The sequence below is a fragment of the Cricetulus griseus genome, assembly GCF_003668045.3.
Source record: "Cricetulus griseus strain 17A/GY chromosome 1 unlocalized genomic scaffold, alternate assembly CriGri-PICRH-1.0 chr1_1, whole genome shotgun sequence".
Classification (NCBI taxonomy): domain Eukaryota; kingdom Metazoa; phylum Chordata; class Mammalia; order Rodentia; family Cricetidae; genus Cricetulus; species Cricetulus griseus.
The window spans coordinates 45,330,473-45,352,310 of record NW_023276807.1 but is presented as its reverse complement, the minus strand read 5'-3'; the positions used below and the strand labels follow the sequence as shown (position 1 = coordinate 45,352,310).

General features: G+C 34.6%; 1 protein-coding gene across 2 annotated transcripts in view; it reads left to right on the top strand.

The window, feature by feature from the left end:
* Micu3 (mitochondrial calcium uptake family member 3) overlaps nucleotides 1-21,838 on the top strand; it is a 79,700-nt gene that overhangs the window by 46,352 nt on the left and 11,510 nt on the right. The window contains exons 6-11 of one of the 2 annotated variants that reach the window (XM_027391219.2): nucleotides 2,107-2,189; nucleotides 4,700-4,771; nucleotides 7,152-7,190; nucleotides 14,724-14,819; nucleotides 20,547-20,647; nucleotides 21,133-21,304. In XM_027391219.2, the coding sequence (XP_027247020.1) occupies nucleotides 2,107-2,189; nucleotides 4,700-4,771; nucleotides 7,152-7,190; nucleotides 14,724-14,819; nucleotides 20,547-20,647; nucleotides 21,133-21,304 (563 nt within the window). The remainder of the gene's footprint in view (nucleotides 1-2,106; nucleotides 2,190-4,699; nucleotides 4,772-7,151; nucleotides 7,191-14,723; nucleotides 14,820-20,546; nucleotides 20,648-21,132; nucleotides 21,305-21,838) is intronic. The other variant, XM_027391220.2, reaches the window with a different exon arrangement.

Sequence of the window (21,838 nt, the reverse complement as noted above, 5' to 3'; positions counted from 1 at the left end):
TTTCTGCCATCAGTGCTTCTCTAAAGATCTTCCTGAGGATGGTATCATTCAGGGTTCCTTTGACGCAAAATTTTGAGTCTTTAATTTTGGCCCCACTCTTGAAATAGCTCTCTTGCTCTTCTCTTTTAATCCCTTCATCGTGTGTTATTTTCTTCATAGAACTTAGATTATGTTGGCTTAAACTATTGGCTTAAATGTCAGTCTTGTGACAGCAGTAGAAGGTCTGTAATGGTTAAATGTTATCCTTTGGGCCATCTATATATATCAAGAACAATGTCTCATTCATAGTACCCTTTCAGAAAATAATTGAGTGAATGAAGAAAAAGAAAAATTAGAATATTACTCTAAGAAATTTCAGATAAAGAAAACTGTGGAAATTTATACAAACGAGAGCACTAGTAAAATTTGTTTTAAAATTGATTTCTGTGCTTAGAAATTTTATACTGTGCTTTTCTTACCTTAGTTGTGAGTGATATAGCAGCAAAAAGGGAGATATGAACACGTGAATCCATGTATATAACAAATTTTATCTTTTATTTTTCCTTTACATTGTTTATTCTCATAACAAGATTAAGATTTTAGTGTTGAAAAAATGACTATTCTGTCATTGATAGTAGGGCCACCTGAGATTGATCCAGCTTGGAACCTGTAATCTAATCTGTGATGATCCTACCATGAAACCAGAGTGTCAAAGGGTGTATCAAAGATGAATTTAAAACTGTCTTTGTACACAAAGATGCAAATTATAAATACCTTAATAACAGCATAATGAGAATTAAAAGGGACACTTGGTTTTAGGAAGCCACTTAGATGGGGCAGGGTGTGGTGTGGGAGTAGGGAAAACACATAGTTAGTTTGCTTACTATGGGCAGGTTAAATTGTCTAGTACTGTGACAATTTCTAAGAGTATGACAGAAAAATTATTGAAAGTCACTTGATTACACTTAATAAAAGTATAAAAAGAGACTATGGAGAAGTGGGCACATTGTATATGGTATGTTCCTGTGTGCGCTTCCTTCTTGCCTTTAGTCTTTTTCCCTTCTAGACAGTGCTTATAAAGGTTATTTTATACATATTTATATATTTTTTCAAATCTTTTAAAATATAAAACCTGTTTATCATATATGGTGTCAGTTTTCATGAATGATAAAAGTAAATGCAGATTTCTAAAATACCTACAAGAAATAAGCTCATAAGGGACTGGGTTCCATTTCTGATATTTCCAGAGATGGTTATGAGGCGTTAAGAAAGTAGGGCTATCTGCTTCTCTGCAGAGTTCAGGATTTCATATCAGTCAGGCTAGCAAGTTTACTAGTTGGGTAGGGGAAGCCTTTAGATTTTTGCTAGCCACTTTAGAGTGGAAAAGTGAAGTTTTTTCTAAAAAAACATTGTTCAGTGAGCTCCTCCTTGAAAGATAATCCAAGTTTTCTTCCATCCAGATTTTCTTGTTTATAATCAAGAAATGGAAAAAAGAAAAACCAAACAAAAAAGCATGAGTTTCTGGAAAAGGCTCATAAAATTACAGCTCATAGGACATAGGAGTCGTTCTCAAAAAGAAAATTGTTTCTTGGATTTTGGAGAGCCTGGAATTGCTCATTAAAACACTTTATAAAAGTTTCTGGTTTTTGAAGCTTCTTGAAGTTTAACCCCAAATCTGTACCCTCTCATGATCACATTTATTCCACAGGTGATTTTAGCTAAATTTTTCTGAAGAATTTTAACTGGTGCACTGTGTTGTATTTTACTCTTTTCCTGCCACTTCAAGTAGTTGAACATCCAGAAAAAATTTCAGATGAAGTGACCTCCTAGTTTAGAGGGACAGATGTCAAATATTTCCTTTAATGCTATCCAGTAAGTAATAGTCAAGTACTTAGAAAGCTTATTATGGGTTCTGTTACTAAGTCTGCAATACATAAAGTAAAAATATGTATCCCTCAGTACAACTTTCACTGTATTTAACTTATAGTAACATATTGCTTTTCACTTATTGGTTATTTTCTTCAGTGTATGTAGTTATCTATTGAATGAATGGATTTTGTACTTTTAAATACCTTTTTTTTCAATTTTATCAAAACTTGTTCTTTTTTTTTTTTTTCTTTCTGGCAGAGCCTCATGCAGGGTTTAGAATAGCTTTCAACATGTTTGACACTGATGGAAATGAGATGGTGGATAAAAAGGAATTTTTGGTGGTATGTACATGATATACTGCATTTTCTAATAATTAAATATTGCTTATTGATATGTTATCTTTTTTGTTGTTAGAATATTAATGTAAACTGATGTTTCACCTGAATGTAATAAGCAAGTATATATTTCAAATAATGTTTATATTATAGAAGTATAAGTTATATTGAGTTTTTAAAGATGAATATAGTTGGAAGTTTGGAGTTTGTCACATACTTTCTACTTGATGGTTAATAATCACTCCTGAGATTATGTTATCCAGCTGATACTCAGCTCCTCTCATACTGGCCACCTTGCCACAGCTCTTTATCATAGGAACTTTTCTTCTTATCAGTTTGAACTCACCCTTCCCTTTCCTTTTCTCTTCACTCACTATTACCTTATATCTTAGGTGTGTGAACCCACTTCCTTGTTCCCTTCCTTTTCTTTGACCAAGAGCTTTGACCTCTGATCTTCCTTTTCTGTTACATGGTCTGACAGAGTCTGTAGTTGCTTACGTGTTTTCCCATCTCCACTTCCTAATTGTTTTCTCTTCTCTCTCTCTCCCCCTCCCTCCTCCCTCCCTCTCTCTCTCTCTCTCTCTCTCTCCCTCTCTCTCTCTCTCTCTCTCTCTCACTTCTATATCCTACATCTGATACTGTGGCAAAATGCTTTCTCTTTTTTTTCTGAAATAAAAAGTAATGTTAATTTATTTCTTAGAGTAGCAAAATCTTCTATTAATATCAATGTTCAATCCTGCCTTCCTATATATTCTCCTGTTTAAAAGTAAAAAAAAAAAAAAAAAAAAAAAAAGGTGGCATATAAAGAATTCTTTTATTTCAGAATGGACCTATTTATCTGAATAATTTTGAACATTCTGCATCAACACTGACTTGTAGAAATCCCATTTTTAATAAATTTTATTTAAATTAGAAACAATCTTATTTTACATATCAATCCCAGTTCCCTCTCCTTCCCATCCTCCCATGGCCCCCACGGACCCCCCCCCACCGTCCCTCCCCCATTCCACGCCCCAGGAAGGATGAGGCCTTCCATGAGGGATCATCAAAAAATCTGTTGTCATTTGGGGCAGGGCCTAGGCCCTCCCCTGTTTATCTAGGCTAAGAGAGTATCCCTCCATGGGAAATGGGCTCCCGAAATCTGTTCGTGCACTAGGGATACATCCTAGTTCATTGCCAGAGGCCCCAGAGATTGCCCAGTGCTCCTAGCTGACACCCATGTTCAGGGGAGCTCTTTATGCACGTGTCTTTTGGAATGTTGTCTGCTCGTGGGATGGGAAAATGAAATCGATTTTAGATTGTTTTCCAAATCCCAAAGACAAGAATAATGAAATATGGGTGTGATAGAGGGGTCTCTGCAAACAAAATGGCCAGCAGAGTAATGATCCACATGAGGCAAGAAGGAAGTCCAGTTCAACATGACTCAGTAGCCTGTGTTGGTTCAAACTTCTAGAGTCTGACACCTGGCAGTTTATTTGGGCATATGTAAGCACAGCACCATTTGGGGAAAGTTTCCTGATCATAATTAACTCAATCCCATATGCACAGTAAAGCTTAAGTAATGACTACATCAAAACTCTTTGTAAATTACATGTGGCCTCTTCCATAAAGATGGATTCTATAGAGTAACCACATGTGACTTCTTAAGGGTCTTGGGGAGGATCTGGTGTGACCTGGCCAGACAGAAAGCACAAAGGTTACCAAGCAACTAACCAGAAAGCCCAGCTTTCTGGGTGGAAAGGGAATTATTTTTTAAACATTAAAACATCCCTTCCTTTGAAGAGAGACAACCCTGTGTGTTTAGCATTCTTGGTTCCCTTAATGCTTATCTGTGAGCACAAGGACCTCATGACCACTGCAGTAAAAGAAGCAGGATCAGACTTCCATTTTCACAGAATTTTAAAGAATAAATAATACTGTTTACAGCACTAGCTGGCATTTATTTAGAAATAATAGGCAAAGTGCTAGGTAATTCGTTGTGATATTTATTTCATATAGCACTCTCTAAGGCAAGAGATTTTCCTCATTTTCCAAGTACAGAAAATAAGCCTTAGACAATCTATCTGAGGAATGATATCAGCATTCTAATCTCTACAGTGCAAGAACTTTACCGGTGATGTCCTTTGTTCATACGTTAACAAATTAGAACACTGAGTGGCCTGAAATAACATTAGTGTGAGACCAAAGCTGGACTCCAACAGAGTCCTTAAGGACTGCTTCCATGTTCTCTACAGCCCAACAGGTCCCATCTCTTTCTGTCTGCCTCAGACTCACTATCTTTGTGTCATGGAGATCAAGGGAAACTGTAACATTAGACACATTTAACTCAATTGTGAATTGCCAGTACCAAAAAATGTATTTTTCCTTGTGAAAAATGCTGCCATCAGAAAATATATCTAGAATTGTTTAAATGGTGTTGAAACTATTTTGCTTATTTTTAGTATGTGCTTAGCATAGACTAGTATGTAGGTACCTCAGTTCTGATGGAATTCGGTTCCTGATTTATTTCCTTATAGCTTCAGGAGATATTCAGGAAAAAAAATGAAAAGAGAGAAACTAAAGGAGATGAAGAAAAACGTGCAATGCTGGTAAGACATACTTTATAGTAGTTTCAGGTGGGTTTTTCCAGGTGAGAATTATTTTGTACATGTTGAAACAGTGTAACATTTAAAATTTGGATCTTTTCCCTTATTGAAAACTTTCTGAACATTTAATGTAATAGAATTACTTCAGTATCTTATACATCAATATCAATATTTATGTTAAATATTGATATTAAATATCTGTACCCACAGTCACATTCATTAAATCATTTTCATCCATACTGTTGTTATCTGTGAGATTTGAAGGGTATATATCATATAATAGATTAATAAGATCATTATGCATGTAAAAATTTAAAGGTGAATATGCAAAGGTTTAATTATGTGAATGAATTTAATGATAATGTAACATAATGAATGGCAAATATAAGGAAGTAATGTGGGCTTTCTGCATTTCTTAGAAATATTATAGATTCTTCTTCTGGTTTACATATTAGTGCTTTGTTCTGAAGTTAGAAATGACAGTATTTTATCCTTTCAGCCTTCATTTATTTGTCCCAAATAGTTCAGTCTTCATAACAGGCTAGTTTGTATAATAAAAATAACAGATTAGCCCCACCTAAGTCTTTATTATCAAGTACAAGGGTAGATGCTTCTCATGCATCTTGTCAATTAATCTACCCAACAACCTTCCTATTGTATATAATTAAGGATAATTAAATATCTTATCCAAAGCTATAATACTGTTCAATGTCAAAGTCACAATTTGAACCTGTGGTGGCCAGCTCTGAATTCTGTACTTTTATCCATCTTCAGTTATTCATTTGCTACTTAAATACCAGAAATACGCTATGTTTTTGTTAACATATAACAGATATTTAACTAGAAGTATAATTCTAGTCATTAGCATTTTTTAAATACATACATCAGAAAACAAAGGGAATGAAGAAAGGGAGAACTACCACATAACACAGAGGAGAAAGCTATAGTGCCAACACAAAAGCCAAGATAAATGAGTATTTCATAATAGTGATGTAAATCACATAAACTTGGATTAATTAGGCAAAGTCTAGGTAAATTATGAAATCTGTATGAGATCATCTTATCCTAGGTCATCTGTCTTATATCAATGATGCATTCCCTAGCAAATATATTGGGAAAGAAATGTAGTTTTAAAGAACAAGTAAAAATAACATTAAGTTGTGTATAACTATATTAGATATGTAAAGGATTTTATTACAGTAATTGATCTCAAAGGCACTTTAATTACTTTAGTTCTCAGATGTTCCTTCCAGTGATTCTTTTACTGACAGCACCATTCAGCAGTGCAGTGCTCTAAAAAATCATCATTACTGTACTTGATAGTGACAGCCCTTGGTTTCAGTGCATTGGTCATATTTTAAAATCTGAAGTAATTTTATACTCTTTTGTCTATAGAAGATCAAATAAAATGCAAATTTTGTCAGATTGATACAAACTATTGTAAACATGTACATGTGTTCTAAACATTAGGTTGAGCTTGAAGCAACTAAAATTTACCTTATAGTAAAAAAAATAAGAAAAAGCCCCAAAAGAAAGTAAACCAGGCTCTTGAGCCCGGTTTGGTGGGTTTGAATACTCCCTGTGCCTGTGTAATCTTCAGCAAGATTATTAACCTCTGTGTCGTATTTTTAGTTTTACAGTTGAAATGATAGAATAATGTGGTCACCATCTGTAATTTTATAATGATTAAATGAGCTAAAATGCTTAGCGACCTACTAGTAAAATATATAATTATAATAGTAAAATGAACATTAAAATGTTAGCTAATAGCCTTAATAACAACTTCATGGTTTCTTTAACCAAAAATTAGCTTATCCAAATCAAACTTTTAAAATACTTCCATGTCAATAAAAGTCTGAAATGGCCACTGTGTTCTAAGGTCTGTGCTAAGACCATACAAATGGTACTCTCATGTAGTCCTCATTTCTCCAGGTAAGTATTAATACTGCTTCACAGGTGAGCAGAATCTATTATCATAGCCATGATGGTAGAGAGTAGGGTTCCAAAACAGCCCTCTCATACAATTGTCACCACCATGCTGCTGAATCTAGCAAGCCCATCATATGTAAGATCCTGGAACCTCTCTACAAACCTACATGCTTAAGGGGAACATGTTTACTCACAGCAGTAGTTTTCTCATGTACAATGAAAATGATTGAAATGAGCACAAATTCATTTACTGTTTAATTATATTAGATTTTAAAAACTTTGCTACTCATCTTTAACATTTATCTCACTTGTGTGTGTGTGCATTATAGAGATTGTAGCATAATGATTTGCCCTTCCTAATTGATTATTGTCGTCTTTTTCTTTTTTTCTTTTGCTGTACTTGGGTTCATTCTGAAATGTGACACTTCATTTGGCCCTTTGTGCTCTATGTCAGCGTCTTCAACTTTATGGATACCATTCTCCTACTAATAGTGTATGTACAACACTTTAAATGTTCTTTATGTATATAGCCCTCACCTGTTATATTAGATAATGTTATTTCTTTATAGAAAGCTATATCTGCTATTTAAAATGTTTTGGAATTTGTTGAATTCAGTAAGACGCAATCAAGCCAAACTCATTTCTCAATTTATGAGACAAAATATAGAAAGCAATTGTGTATCTTTATGAGTTATATATGTATCTGTAAATTAAAATAAATGTGAGTGAACAAGTACCACTAGAAATTCTGGTAGAGTAATTGAAATTTTATATTTTTCAGCAATATATGAAGCATTATACAAAAATAATAGAGCAGATAGGCTCGCTTCCTGAAGAACACAGGTATTTTAAGAACTAAATCTAGACTTTGGTCAATGCCAATAAAAGTATGTTAATAAACTTTTTAATTTTCAGTTTTTATCATTTTCTGAATCTGTTGCCTGCCTATTTTCTCTGGTCTATTAAAAAGATGTATATGATGCTACTCATTACATTACTACACAAAGGCAACTGTGAGCTTAGTGCTTTTGTTGTGAAAATTTCTGTAAGAGCTCTGATTGTGACATTTCTGTTGTCTTGAGAACAGTTTGTTAGCCCAGCACATAAGAACCTACTCAGAATAGACCTGACCCTTTGCTAAAAATATGCTCAGTTAATTTAATTTCCCAGGCTATCATTCAAACCTGTAAAGGATTCTTCAAACTATAGAAATTCCACCTGAAAAGTCCTTGAATTCAGGGGCAAGTGTTTAAGGTGTCATACCCAATACTAAAAGTAGGCATATCACCTCTGTATGGTTTTATTAGCTTCTCTAAACTATAAAAACACTTACTTTAGATTTGAACACATATTGGAGAAAGTTTCTGCATCAAGTAAGCACAGGGAATGCCTACCTTTTCACAGGAAACAACGGAATAATTGTTTAAATTTGTCTAAGAAATGGGAAACATTTTCTGTAGAATGTACTGCTGCTTCCCAATAAGAGAAACTTTTAATTGATTTTAAAAGTGTTTCTCTGATAATCATTTAAAATTTTGTAAGAACTTATAAAATAAAAATCTCACATTAGAATATCACGTGTACTTTTAAACACATGGTTAATAGTATTTATGACTTTATGATTTATTTTACATGTCATTGTATGAGCCACTTTTTAACCATGGCAGTTTCAATGGTTCTTTCAATTTCTTAAGTAGTTACCATGTAGTTCAATCTGTGTAGACTTTATAGCCACAGACATTAAGAGATTCTCAATAGACAGATTTAAACAGTGAATATTTAATTCATATTATCCTTAATCAGGAAAACATACTATCTTTTTATTATTTTGTTGGTTAGCACATTTTTTCATTTGATTTTATTGAGGACAGCTTCTGTCCATTTGTAAAACGCAGGTGAATGTGATGGTGTAACTTCATGTTCTTCTAATCCACATTCTCAAGTGGATTATATAATTTAACTCTTCTAAGAATTTGTTTGATTTTAGGAGCTTTTTCCTATAATAGAAAGTCTCTTATCAGTTAGTAATAATTTTCCTCAAGTCCTTCAGGAAGGAGGCACTTCCTGGAAGTGTGATCTGGATGTGAAGACAGACACTCTCTGACCTCTCAAGTAGCCTGTTCCAAGATTAATTCACTCTGAAGCAGGTCTGCCTGTGTTCACTCTTCCTGCTACAGTAGAAGGCTGAGGCTATTCCCTTGTGTCTTCGAATATAGTAGTTTCCTTCAGTAGCATTTCTGCTGTGAATAACCCAGATTCTTTTATATTTCTCATGTAGTCAAGTCTTGTGATAAAAAAATTTAAAAAAAAAACTCAAAGAATAAGTAATTCAAGAAACTCTAAAATCAAGAATGTTTGACTTCAGCATCTCTTATATGACTTTTTTAGACTATTTTTCTTAACTACCCTAATTATATTACTATCAGAAAATGTGTCAGTTTTTAATACCAATTCTCTGGTATTTCATCATATGCTGAAATACATTTTATGGGCTAAATGCTGATATTCATAAATAATCATTAGTTTAAAAGAATGTCTTCTCTAGTTTACTATGCAGTTGTAATATATATGTACATATATTTAACATATATATTACCATGCATGCTAATTGTATGTTTTCAGTCTTCTCTGTCATGACTGGCAGTTTTGTCTGCTTGATCTGTCAATTGGTATATTAACCTCTGAGCTATCTCTCCAGCCCTTGTCAATTGGTATATTAAACTAAATGTTACGATTACAGATTTACTGTTTATTCAAAATGTTCTTCATTTTTATTTTATCTATTTTGAGACATTATTACATGTACAAGAATATAGATTAATTAATTATTTCTTAGCTAAATTTCTGGTAGGTACTATAGTAGATTTCTGGTTTTTTCCTTATAAAATCTTTAGTTATACATATAGACTACCTTTTTAATTAATATTTTAGGTTTTTTATTATTGTTCCCTGTAATGCTAATGAAGCTTTTCCTGATTTTGAAAATGTATTTTAGCTCAAACTTAATGAAAAAATGAATAATTATAAACTAGCTCAGGAAATACAATGTTGATATGTCCCAGAATCCTCCTCATACTGTCCCAGGTCATGATTCTTCTCTGTCCCCCAAATGATCCCTGCATCTGTGGTTTATTGAAAGAGCTTTGCTTCGCTACTTGTGCGTTCTGAAAAATATGCTTTAGTTTTACTCATTTTGTACCTTATATTAGTGGAATCATTGGAGGTAGTTCTAGCTGGTCTCCTTTATCGCTGCAAGCAGTGGCCTTATCAGTTGTTCTATCAAGTGAACATGGTGGTTTCTGAAGACATTAGACAGACTGTCTTTTGCTGGGCTATTCCAGCCCCTACGTATGCAGTGGAAGTGCTCGATGGGTTCTTCCTGTATGGCTACACCACATATTGAAAATCTGTTCTCAGAAGTCTGAGCAAGTGCATTCTTAAATGGAGTCTTCTTTTCTCCAGCAGAGTGTGTGGCACTGGAGATTGTGGTGATATTGGTCTTTGATGGCACTGTCTCATCTCATTGTACAGAGGTACCAAGACTTGTATTCATTGCTTTTGTACTATCAGTATAAGTATCAACACAAAACCAAAGGCAGAGAGTATCTGTAGGAATCTTTTTGGTTTTTCGAGACAGGGTTTCTCTGTGTAGCTTTGGAGCCTATCTTGGCACTCGCTCTGGAGACCAGAGATCCACCTGCCCCTGCTTCCTGAGTGCTGGGATTAAAGGTGTGCACCACCAACGCCCAACATCTGTAGGAATCTTTAAGATGTGTCTGGTTTAGATTTTGTCTGGCCTTTTCATTTATTCACATTGAGCAAGCTGGTGTTAATGACTGGTCTCTCATCAACAGTAGCCTGCTATACCTTTTTCAACTTTGCTTTTCTCATTGGGAAGTTTTTAATGGTATATTTTGTGAACTGTACTGGTCTCTTTTCTCCTGGCTGATAGTCTGTGCCATTTAACTAGAAAATTCAGTCGATTTATATTAGTATGATCACTTTCTGATGTGGAGTTTAGTTATTTTTCTTGGGCAATATCTTTATGCTCTTCCTTAGTAACAGACCCTTAGGATGGTTAACTATTCTTGATTTCTCAGCACAGATAATTGGAATTCTTGTGTAGTATCTGCATTATTCTTTTCTCTGATATCTCAAATTAGATATTTTAAGTACATACCATCAATATCTGTTTGTGATAATTTCACATTGTAGCTTGGTCTGCCTTTGTACTTCCGATTCTCCAGCCTCAGTCTCTCAAATGCTGGGGTTACAGATATGTGCCACCACTCCTGGAAATCAGCATTTATTTAGAATTACCTGCATATTTAACATTCTTTACTCCATTTCTGTTTTGGAGCTAAGAAGATGGCTCCATTTATAAAGTACCTACCATTCTGAGTTTTGATTCCCAGAATCTACATGAAGGCCAGGTAGGTGGGACGTGTGTTTAACCCCAGCACTAGGGAATGTAGGACAAGAATAGATGGGACCCTGAAGCTCATGGGCCAGCCTGTCTAACAAAACTGATGAACTCTGGGTATAGTATCTTGTCTCAAAAAAATAAGGTAGAGAGTGAAGCAGGAAGATAACTAATGTTGACATCTACCCTATGCATACATACATACATGCATTCATGAATGTATATGCATGTGTACCACCAGTCCACATAATTAATTTAATCTCACCTCTTTCTAAACCTTGTAATTTAATACTCTAAAATACATCATCAAGAGCAAGTCCCTTCATAAATCAAAAGAGAAAAATGATGATTTAGCAATACAGCTCAATGATAACTCTACCATTGAGCTTTAGCATGTCTAAGGCCCTGGGTTCAGTATACATCACAACCAAAAAGAAAAACAAACAAAACCTCTCTTTGAAATGTCTTTATTCTAACTTAATATATGTTTCTCAGTATGTGACGATAAAATTTACACACTGTTGTTTCACTTCTATAATTAAAATTAAAAGTTCAATTATTTTTCTTTTGTAGGTAAGCTGGGTCTCCTCCCAGCCTGGCTTTCCTCCCCTCTTTTATTGAAAATAGATTTTTTTCTCATATAATATATCCCAATTATAGTTTCCCCTCACTCTACTTCTCCAAGTTCCTCCCTACCTCCCCTCCCACACAGATTTATGCCCTTTCTCTCTCTCATTAGAAAACATACAGGCTTCTAAGGAATAACAATAAAATATAAGATGAAAATTAACACATCGGACAATACAAACAAACAGAAGGATGTGTTAGTTTTGATAGCATCCCCTTTAGGGCAGGGTGTTTCAGGGTCTCTCACTCTCTACATAGTGTCTGGCTGTAGGTCTCTGTATCTATTCCCATGTGCTGTAGGAGGAAGCTTCTCTGATGATGGTGGAACAAAGCACTGATCTCATTGAATATAGCAAAATGTTGTTAAAGTCTTCTTTGTCTTTGTTTTTTGTAATCTTGCTTCAGTGAGCCTCTATGCCCTCTGTATTCCTTTCTTCTCATCATAGATATCAGTGATAGGATTTTAGAGAACTACTTGAATAGGACCCTGCTTTGGCAGAAAAAAGGAAAACAACTTAGCAAAGTTTAAGAAATCCCATTGATACCAAGCCTCTGAGTTTTAACCAAATATGTGTGTGTGTGTGTGTGTGAGAGAGAGAGAGAGAGAGAGACAGAGACAGAGACAGAGACAGAGACACAGAGAGAGAGAGAGAAAGAGAGAGAGAGAGAGAGAGAGAGATCAGACTTGGTAGGACATCATTTTGCCTGTTCCATTCTTTTTTGAAGTTCTATTGAACAGTCCATATGTTCTTTTCTCTCTTTTAATGAAAGTCTGCATTTGTTCCACTGGTAAAGGGCTGAAAGTTGAGATCACACAGTGAGATGTCTGCAAGAAGTCTTTACATGCTGCCACCCCTTTATAAACGAAAGCATTGGAGCTATCTGTTTCATTACCATCTTAGTGCCTGGTTACAATTGTACATTTCGTTTCTCTCTTTAACCTGTACACATATTCTGATATTAAATTTGCTCTATATTTCTTCCTTTTAAATTCTAGTTTGAGCATCTTATCTACTTGAAGATGAGGGTTTTATTGCAAAGCCCTATTTGTATTTCTTCTGCTGTTAAATCTTCCTACTAGTTTTACATGTTACAAAAATTCAATGTTAATTATATCATTAAAGTTATTCATTAAAAATTAAATACTAGCTTGAGACCAGACATAGATAGGCATCAGTGGGGATGCCCAGCAGGCCACTGCTCTAGCAGCTATCTTTGACTTGCAATAATAATAGCTGTGAAAATATTGGATCTTCCCTCAGAAGCATTATGTTTTAAGAGATGGCATAAGATAAAACAGGAAATTTAAGACAGTTACAGTATTCCAAAACTCATATTCTAGCATGATTTAGACTTAGGAGCTAAGTGAAGGATAAGAGAAAAGCTTTTGTTAGGCTATATAGCTGTTATGTTTTAAATATCTTAATTTTAATGTAGTAAATTATCCAGAAAAATATAAATTGTCTAGTGTTTTTAACTGTAGGGAAGCTGAGAGATGTAAAAACATCTGGTAGCCTGCCTTGCAGGTTATTATTCTAACTTCATAGATGTTCTGCTTTTCCATACATGTAAAAACCTGCTAGCATGGATTCACTAAGTTATTTTTATTAGCTCTGTGATAGCAGCCAGTAAGCCATATTTTCTAGTTTAGTAAGTTTAATACACTGTTTTAAATCATGTTTTAATGTTCTAAGCGACAGGTAAAATGCAAAAATGTTCAAAATATGTCAATAAAATAAGAGTAAGTTGTTAATCTGGCATCTATTGAGGTTATTTCTAGTTTTTATAAAGGAAAATGCACTATGCTACTTTTGTACTTAGCCAATTTTCCCAGTTTAGTTTGTAACTGTTTGTCTTCAACTCAGTCAGAAAAAGCAGTAATGACAGATCCTTGTCCTGAGGCCACATTGATAAACAAGCATGTGTGTCTGTTACCTGTTAGCAGTGGACAGTGTTGTTTAGTTAATTATGAAGGTAGCAAAAAGTAGAAAAAATACTTTTGAAATATTCCTAGTGCATGCTATAGTTTCTTATTTGCTTGAGATAGTGTCTCACTGTGTTGTTCAATTAGGCCCTGAACTTCTAGGATCAAACAGTCCTCTGCCTAGACTCTATAAAGTATCTAGGAATATAGCTGCATGCACCTCACTGATACCTGCCTTTTAAAAAGTAAGCTAGAAGAAAAGTTCTATTATCCTGCCATAGTATATTTTCTTCTCTCAGTAACTAAAAGATCTATAAGACTGATAACTTCAGTATTCATTGAACATCCAGACAGAAACTGATTTTAATTATGTTTGTTTAGAGTTTCAGGTTGGGCTTGTAGTTTTTAACCTTAGAAATTCCTTCACACCAGCCAATAATGCGATGAAAATGAGTGCCATGCCCTTGTGAGAATTAAAAACACCTTTTCTTTCATAGTACACACAGCTGCCAAATCCTGGAATAGGTTTACATTTGATTTAAACATATATATAAATATATATATGTATATATGTATGTATATATAATACATATTTACAAGCTTTGTATTAAAGTTGTGTCTAGTAGGTATGGATACATTTATTTTGATTGTGTTAGTTTAACAGGATGGATGATAAAATAACTAATTTTTAAATTAAGTATGCACTTAGAAAAATTTCCATATACCACTTCACACAAAGTGTAAATAAAAATCTTATGTCATACTTTTGTAAAAGTTAATGTATGTCTCAACAAAGAAGCAGATTAGATTGGAGAGTTTGATTCTTTTTGACATAGCCACATTGTGCTTAGAAACAGGTTTATACTATTTCGTCCCTGGAAGCACCATGGGTCTCCTAGCTCATAATATAATACTGTTGTGTACAGCAGCAACACAATAAAGGTGAGTTAATGAAGTCTCTTCTCTTGGCTAAAAGAGATGCAAATCATGTAAGTTGTCACTCACTGTGACAATTCTTTAGACTTATGATGTTGTTCTTAAAACTTGTGCAGGTACTTAAAACAGATGCTGAGGAACTTGTCTCCAGAAGCTACTGGGATACCCTAAGACGTAACACAAGTCAAGCTCTCTTTTCAGACCTCGCAGAGGTACAGTGAAGCCTCCATGTTCAATGTGGTCCTTGCACTAGATGTCATTTTGTTAATCTAATCTTCATTTGGTTTTAGACTCACAAGATGAAGCAAAAAAAAAAAAAAAAAAAGTCCTATTTTTCTATTTCTTTTTTCAGTAAATTGATGTTATATAATTATTGTATAGAAAAATATTTTAATATATTCATTGTACTGACAGAAGATGCCTATTACTGTCTGTATTGATTGAATTTGTTGATTATATAAGGTGTAACTTTCCTTTTATTTAAAAGGAAATAATAGTTAAGTTTTAATTAAGGACCACTTCCTAGAAACTTGAAATAGTAATACAGATTTGTAAATTCACTGAGACTGTTTATCCTACAGCATAACAGTGTTGTTACATGAAATTCTAAAAGCTTCACTTATAAATGATGGCTAGCTCTTATGTTCAATTTAAACAATTAAACTTCCTCAACTAACAATAGTGAACAGTTTACAGAAGTGTGGGATGGTGTGGTATACACAGTCATTCAAGGAATGGAGAAGTAGTTTACATTACCTAAGATTGCCAGTTCATGTTTAAATAAAAACCCAGCCAAATCAAATTCTGCTTTATTATTGTTTGAACTTAATGCTAGTGGACACTTTAGTGCTGCACTCATAACAGACTGCCAACTGCCTCTTTTCCCCTATTCATGTAGTACCACCATCAACAGGCTTTTCATCTTTAATATTAAGCTTGATATCTAATTTCTCTTCTAAACATTAACTGCAGGATTCAGTGTTAGAGTGCATGACATACAAGCATGAGGATCCAAATTCAACCCTCCTGCATCCATGAAAGGGCTGGCACGGAGGCACATTGTTTGTTCTTTAGTGCAGCAGTTCGGAGGAGGAGGAGACTGGAGGAAAGTCGCTGCTGCTTGCATAGGATCATTGAGAGACCCTGTTTTGAAAAATTAGGTGGAGTGTAAGAAAGACATCTAACATTGATCCCTGGTCTCATGCATGCACATGTGCACATGTGCACACACACACACACACACACACACACACACACACACACACACACACACACACACACACACACACACACGCACGCACGCACGCGCGCGTGCGCATGCATGCTTGCAGTCTGAAATACATCCCAAACATTTAGGACTTCTTTTGCTTTTCTTTAAAGTTTGAAGTGGGCCTTATTTGGAGATTATCTCTGTTACTGCACTCCTACATTATAGAAAATGAGAAGTAACTATGTCACAACTTATTAGAATTTCTCATGTTACTATGGACACTAGTATGACAGAATTATTTTTAGTATCTTCATGATTCAAACTGATTTAGAAGGAAAGCTTAGAAATGTACTTATGTATTTCTTCATTACATACAATACACCACTCTTAAGATATTTAGGTAACTTAGATCTTAGTCTCTCATCTTCTCATTGTACAGCTGCTTAAAACCATTGATATTTTAAATTATGAAAAACCATATTTTTAAATTACTGTAAAATTATATAAAGAAAAATTTCATATGTCACAGCTAGCATTAATTTCTGAGTAAAATAATTCAGAGTACAATATGACAGATATATCATAAGGAAATAAGTTCATCAGCACCAGTATTCTAAAAATTTTGATTTTTATAAATGAAATTTAATTTTTCTGTTCTATAAATTCTATTTATGCACTGAATTATTCAGAAACTTCATTATATTGTCTTTGAAGATTTCCCTTTGCTGTAGATTAAAGTTACTTTCACATTGTAATCAATAGAATTTTTTTAAAGGCTGCCTTAAAACTATTTTTATAGTTTGGTGAATTTGTATTTTGTACAAATTTTGAAATTTAAAATAACTTTAGTGATTTTTTTTATTATTGGTGCTGAGAACTGAACCATGCTAATAACACTCCACTACTTCTAAACTATATCCCACTCCCTCTGAACTACTTCCCAAATAATACTTTTAACCAAAAAAAAAAAAAAAAAAAAAAAAATTAGAAGACTTAGAGAGTGAAGCTAAGGGTAAATGGCCCATAAGGGTTGTTTTAATTCATTATGAAAATCCCTGAATTCATTTTTTTTTTACAATAATCACAAGACTCAGAGTGATAAAGTCTTTTGTTTTGTTTCTACCTTCTTATAATGTTAAGTAAACTATTAGGATACCTAGGACACTGGTATGGATTTCAGTGCCTCCAGTGCTCAGTTGCAGTAAGGGAGGGGGGTCCCCATTTGCATTTTCTGTTTTGTTTTGTGTTTTCTCTAATGTCCAATGTTATCCCTCTGTGGATCTGGATTGCAAACTGAAACTGATGAGATGGACACTGAAGACTGGAAGTGAAGGACATCTCTGCTCAGTGAGGTCATTACAGAAGCCTATGTCAACAGTACTCATCTTAGGCTAGCATCATGACATGTAGTCATGTCACAGCACTGAAGGCAATACTTATATTACCCATGTGCCCTCACTCGTGGTGCTCCTGGAACCTCTCAATTCTAAAGTCTCTTGTTTTCAAATTTACATAGATTTAATTTCAGTAACAAAATGTAAGCATGTACTATGAAACAATCTTTTTTTTCCCATTATCTTTGGAAATTATCGTTTTGTTATCTAAGTCATGTTTTAACTTCTTAAGCTTGACAAAAATAAGTAAAACATGATCAGAATATATTTTATGAATTTTTTTTCAATTAAAAAACAGGAAAAACCTACCTCCTGCTTTATTTCTCTAGCTTCTAGACAGGTACACTGGTTCTTCATGCTGATAGGCTAGTGCCTACTATTAAGCTGAACTTGAGTATGTCTCCAAGATATCTGCATGCACTCTGTTTACATTTAAGCTCTTCAGGGAAAAATAAATTGATTGAGTGAGACTACTCAAAAATCTTATATGTATATATGATTAACATCAGTTGATTTTCCCAGTGATATTTGCACCTTTGACTATCAACAGGAATGTGTGTATACTTTATTATCTTCATATTGTAGCATTCTCCTTCAACTGTTATAGACAGGATTATTTCCTTTTTAAAGATAAAGCAAGCTGAAGATCCAGATCAGTGAAATAAAGACCTCTGATTTTAAATCCTGTCCTTTTCCCATTAGAACAATCTACCTTCTCCACCCAGTTATTGGTGAATTAATGTCTTTCAGGGTTACTCCTTCCTCACATGGGACACTAAAGGAACAGCTGGTACCTCTCTCATTATCCAACATTCATAATATGCTTTGCAAACAAATATTTTTAAGATAGTATTCGATACTCAGATACCTGTATTATTTTCTCCACAGATGACCAGATGGGACTGCTATCCAATCTTCAAAGATGTTGTAGCATAGTAGGGCTTTCCTCAGGGATTTGGACCACTGAGGGTGCTTTGAACTTCTCAGTAAATTAAAATGAGAAATGGGTACTAGGGTTCTTCCAAAATATAAGGAAGCATAAGAAAATCCATACTTGATTATAAAAAAAAAAAGATGGGTAGTGACTGATGAATTTAAATTACAGATTATTGGCATTTTGGGTTGAGGATTGGATTTGAGTTTGGGTTTAGTTTTTTGAGATAGCATTTCATATAGCACAAGCAGGCCTTGAATTCTTGATTCTCCTGTCTCAGCCTCCCAAATGCTAGAATTAAAGCCATGTGCAATCACACCTGCTCAAAAACTAGAGTTTTAAAGAAAGACATGAGTAATTGAAGTAGAATGGATCACTTTTTTAAAAAGCTGTGTAATGAAGTTAAAGAGGGACGTGTAAGAGAAGTAGACACCCTAATTCTGCCACATGCTAATCATTAGCAAAAAATAATATTTGGTTCAAGAGAAAGGAAATGAAGATCTAACTAATGTTGAAAACTAGAACAGCTAGCTTTGTGAAAGATAGGGAAGAGCATTATGAGTGTTAGATTCTCGGAAAGCTGAGGCTTCCAGAATCTTAGCCCAGGATCTCGGCCACCCCAATCACAGAATGGAGGCGAAAGCTTGATGCAAATTGCATGAGGCTTTATTGTAATTTAACGAGCTAACCCCATGTTAGCTCGGGTCTTTCACCCACCCGCCATGGCGGATGGCTACAAAAGACAGTTTGAAGCCGCTGCGCATAGATCTTTATAGGGCAGCGTAAGGGGAGTGTCTAGGGGTACGCACAGGCTCACGATTGGTGTGCCTCCAGGCTTGGAGGGCTTGCCCTGTGTTGATTGGTCAACTGGTTGTTATGGCCCATAGGCCCTCCCAGGGTGGTTGCTATGCTCTCTACGTCATTGCTGTGCGCTTGTCCGTAAAGCACACCCAGGGTCGTAAAGCATAGCGCCACCAGCTAACTTCCGATTGGTTCCTTGTCACGAGACAGGCATCTGACTTTCTAGTGACTAACTTCTGATGGGTTCCTTGTCACGAGACAGGCATCTGACCTCTAAGTGACCAAGGCAGGTTTATGGCAAGCACGTGTTCGGCTGTTATGGCTGCCGAAAGGGAAGCTGGTCCCTTCAATGAGGAATCACATTAATACCAAAATGTACCTTTTAGATGATGAGTGAAATGTAATTACCATGAGACCCATCTGTTTTAGAAAAACATTCTGCTTCTTGACATCTGATAAGTACTATTTCAGCTACACACCTTCAGTGGACAGGCATGACTATTTACTAATACTGAAAATGGTGGTACTGATTATTTTTCTTACATTTCCTGTGAGTTGTAATCATTTGAATTTCCTGAATTGTGTAGAATTTATAAATTGGGTATGAATTGATGACAAAGTAGAGAAGGAAGGGAACAAAGAGGGAAAGGCTAATGAAGCTCTAAGTTGCATAAAGCAATCGACTTTGTGAGGACTATAATTAAGCACATTAGGAATATGTTTGTTGAAATGTAGTTTATTAAATTGAGTAAAGAAGGGGAGATCCTGCGGTATTAACTTCTTGACCACTCAAAAAATTACATGATGCTTTTTTTTTTTAAATGTATAGTGACAAATTACTACTCTAGTTCCTCTTTCTAAATGCATTGTGACATTTTTAAAAAGCAGTTGTTACATGTTTAAAGGAAACAGTTTTGTGAAAGTTAGGGTTCATTCTCTGTCATCTCCATATGGTCAGTATTTTGGGGGAATAATATCCCTCTTTGAACGAATTTTTCAGGTTGTTAAGAAAAAAAACTAATTAATTAAATAAAGCAGCATAACTAAAATGATGACTAAATAAACTATTTTAGGCAATATAAAGTATAGATACCCAATGTCCATAATGATTTTGGATAGGATATTTTTAAGATATATTTTCAACAATAAAGATCAGTATTGCTCAAATTTCTATTTTTAAAATTTGACCACTTTAGTTATAGTTACATGCATGATATATCCCTTGGTCTTCATTCTAATGTTTGTATCTTTACATTCTTGGTTTTTTAGATATTTTTATTTTTGTATGCAAAAGTGTTTGGCCTGCATGTATGTATGTGTACCATGTTTGTGCCTGTGCCTGAGGAAATGACAAGAGGGCATTAGACACCCTGGAGCTGGAGTTGTAGGTGCTTGTGAGCGACTACGTGAGTGTTAGGAACCAAATCTGGGTCCTCTGGATGAGCAACAAGTACTCTTACTTACTGATCTATCTCTCCAGCACCTCTTGATTTATATTTTGATAGAATTCTTGGAGAAATACTGAGTATCCTGTTTTGCTTTGTTTTTTTGTTTTGTTTTGTTTTGTTTTTTACTGCTAATTTTACATTATGTTTTTAAGCGTGCTGATGACATCACAAGCTTAGTAGCAGACACTACATTGCTGGTACACTTTTTTGGAAAGAAAGGAAAAGCTGAGCTCAACTTTGAAGATTTTTATAGGTGAGCTAAATTTCTGTTGAAAAATATTAGACTGCTAAAGTCAAGTGATCTTGGGAAATCATCTAGTACAGTGATACTGTGCCACTCTGATCTTAACAGAAAATATACCATTTAGTGTCCATGCCATTGCTGCCTCTGGTTATAGTTACAATACAAGGTTACTGAAAGATAAAAAAAAAAAAGGAGTATTTACAGAATATTGTATCTTGTGTATTTAGAAGAAAATTCCTCAGTCTCAGTAAGCCACAGTAATAATGGCTAGTATCATTTCTACCCAACAAAGTCCTGTTAACCATTTTGCACACGGGCAGGTTCAAGCCGTGAGAGAGAAGTTGTAAGTTCAGGTAGTACAGTCACTGAGCAGTAATTGCTCTCAGAGAGTGAAGCTTTGAGCCATTATATAATTAAATTATTTCCATAAAACTTTTCTAGGATAGTAAATGTTTGGTCATTTATCTTGTTTATTTTTCATTATTCTACCACAGATTTATGGACAACCTACAAACAGAAGTTCTAGAAATAGAATTTCTTTCCTACTCTAATGGAATGAATACTATCAGTGAAGAAGATTTTGCCCACATTCTTCTACGGTATACTAATGTGGAAAATACTTCGGTATTTTTGGAAAATGTGCGCTACAGTATACCTGAAGAAAAGGTATTTAACCCCTTATGTTTATTTTGTTACATCCATTATCTTGAAACACATTATATACTAAGTGGTATTTTGTACAGACTTATCAAATGGTTTTATTAATCTTGCTCCTCTGTGAATTAAAAACTATTTTTGGATATATTTCATTCTTTCCCTCTGTATTCTAGGGACTGCTAATTTTGAATTCAAGTAGAGATCAATATTCTTAGAAATACTGAAAAATCTTGAAGACTGTTTGCTTTTTCAGATTATGACTATTATTATTTTCCAAAAGAATTCTGGTGAGTTAGGTGTTTTGACTAGTACCAAAACATGTAAGGCAGCTTATATTGACATTATTTCTGTCACCCTCTGTTCATTTGTATAGCACCTCTAATAAGAGGTCATTTGAAAATGCCATTGATGAGTGAGTGATCTTATCTGCATTTGAAGTGAGGCTTTTCAACAAGTTTGGATGCCATGAATGGTTAAGAACCCAGGACAACTCCTTGTGTATTTGCTTGGTAGCCACTGTGGTGTCAGGCATTTTGAATAGTT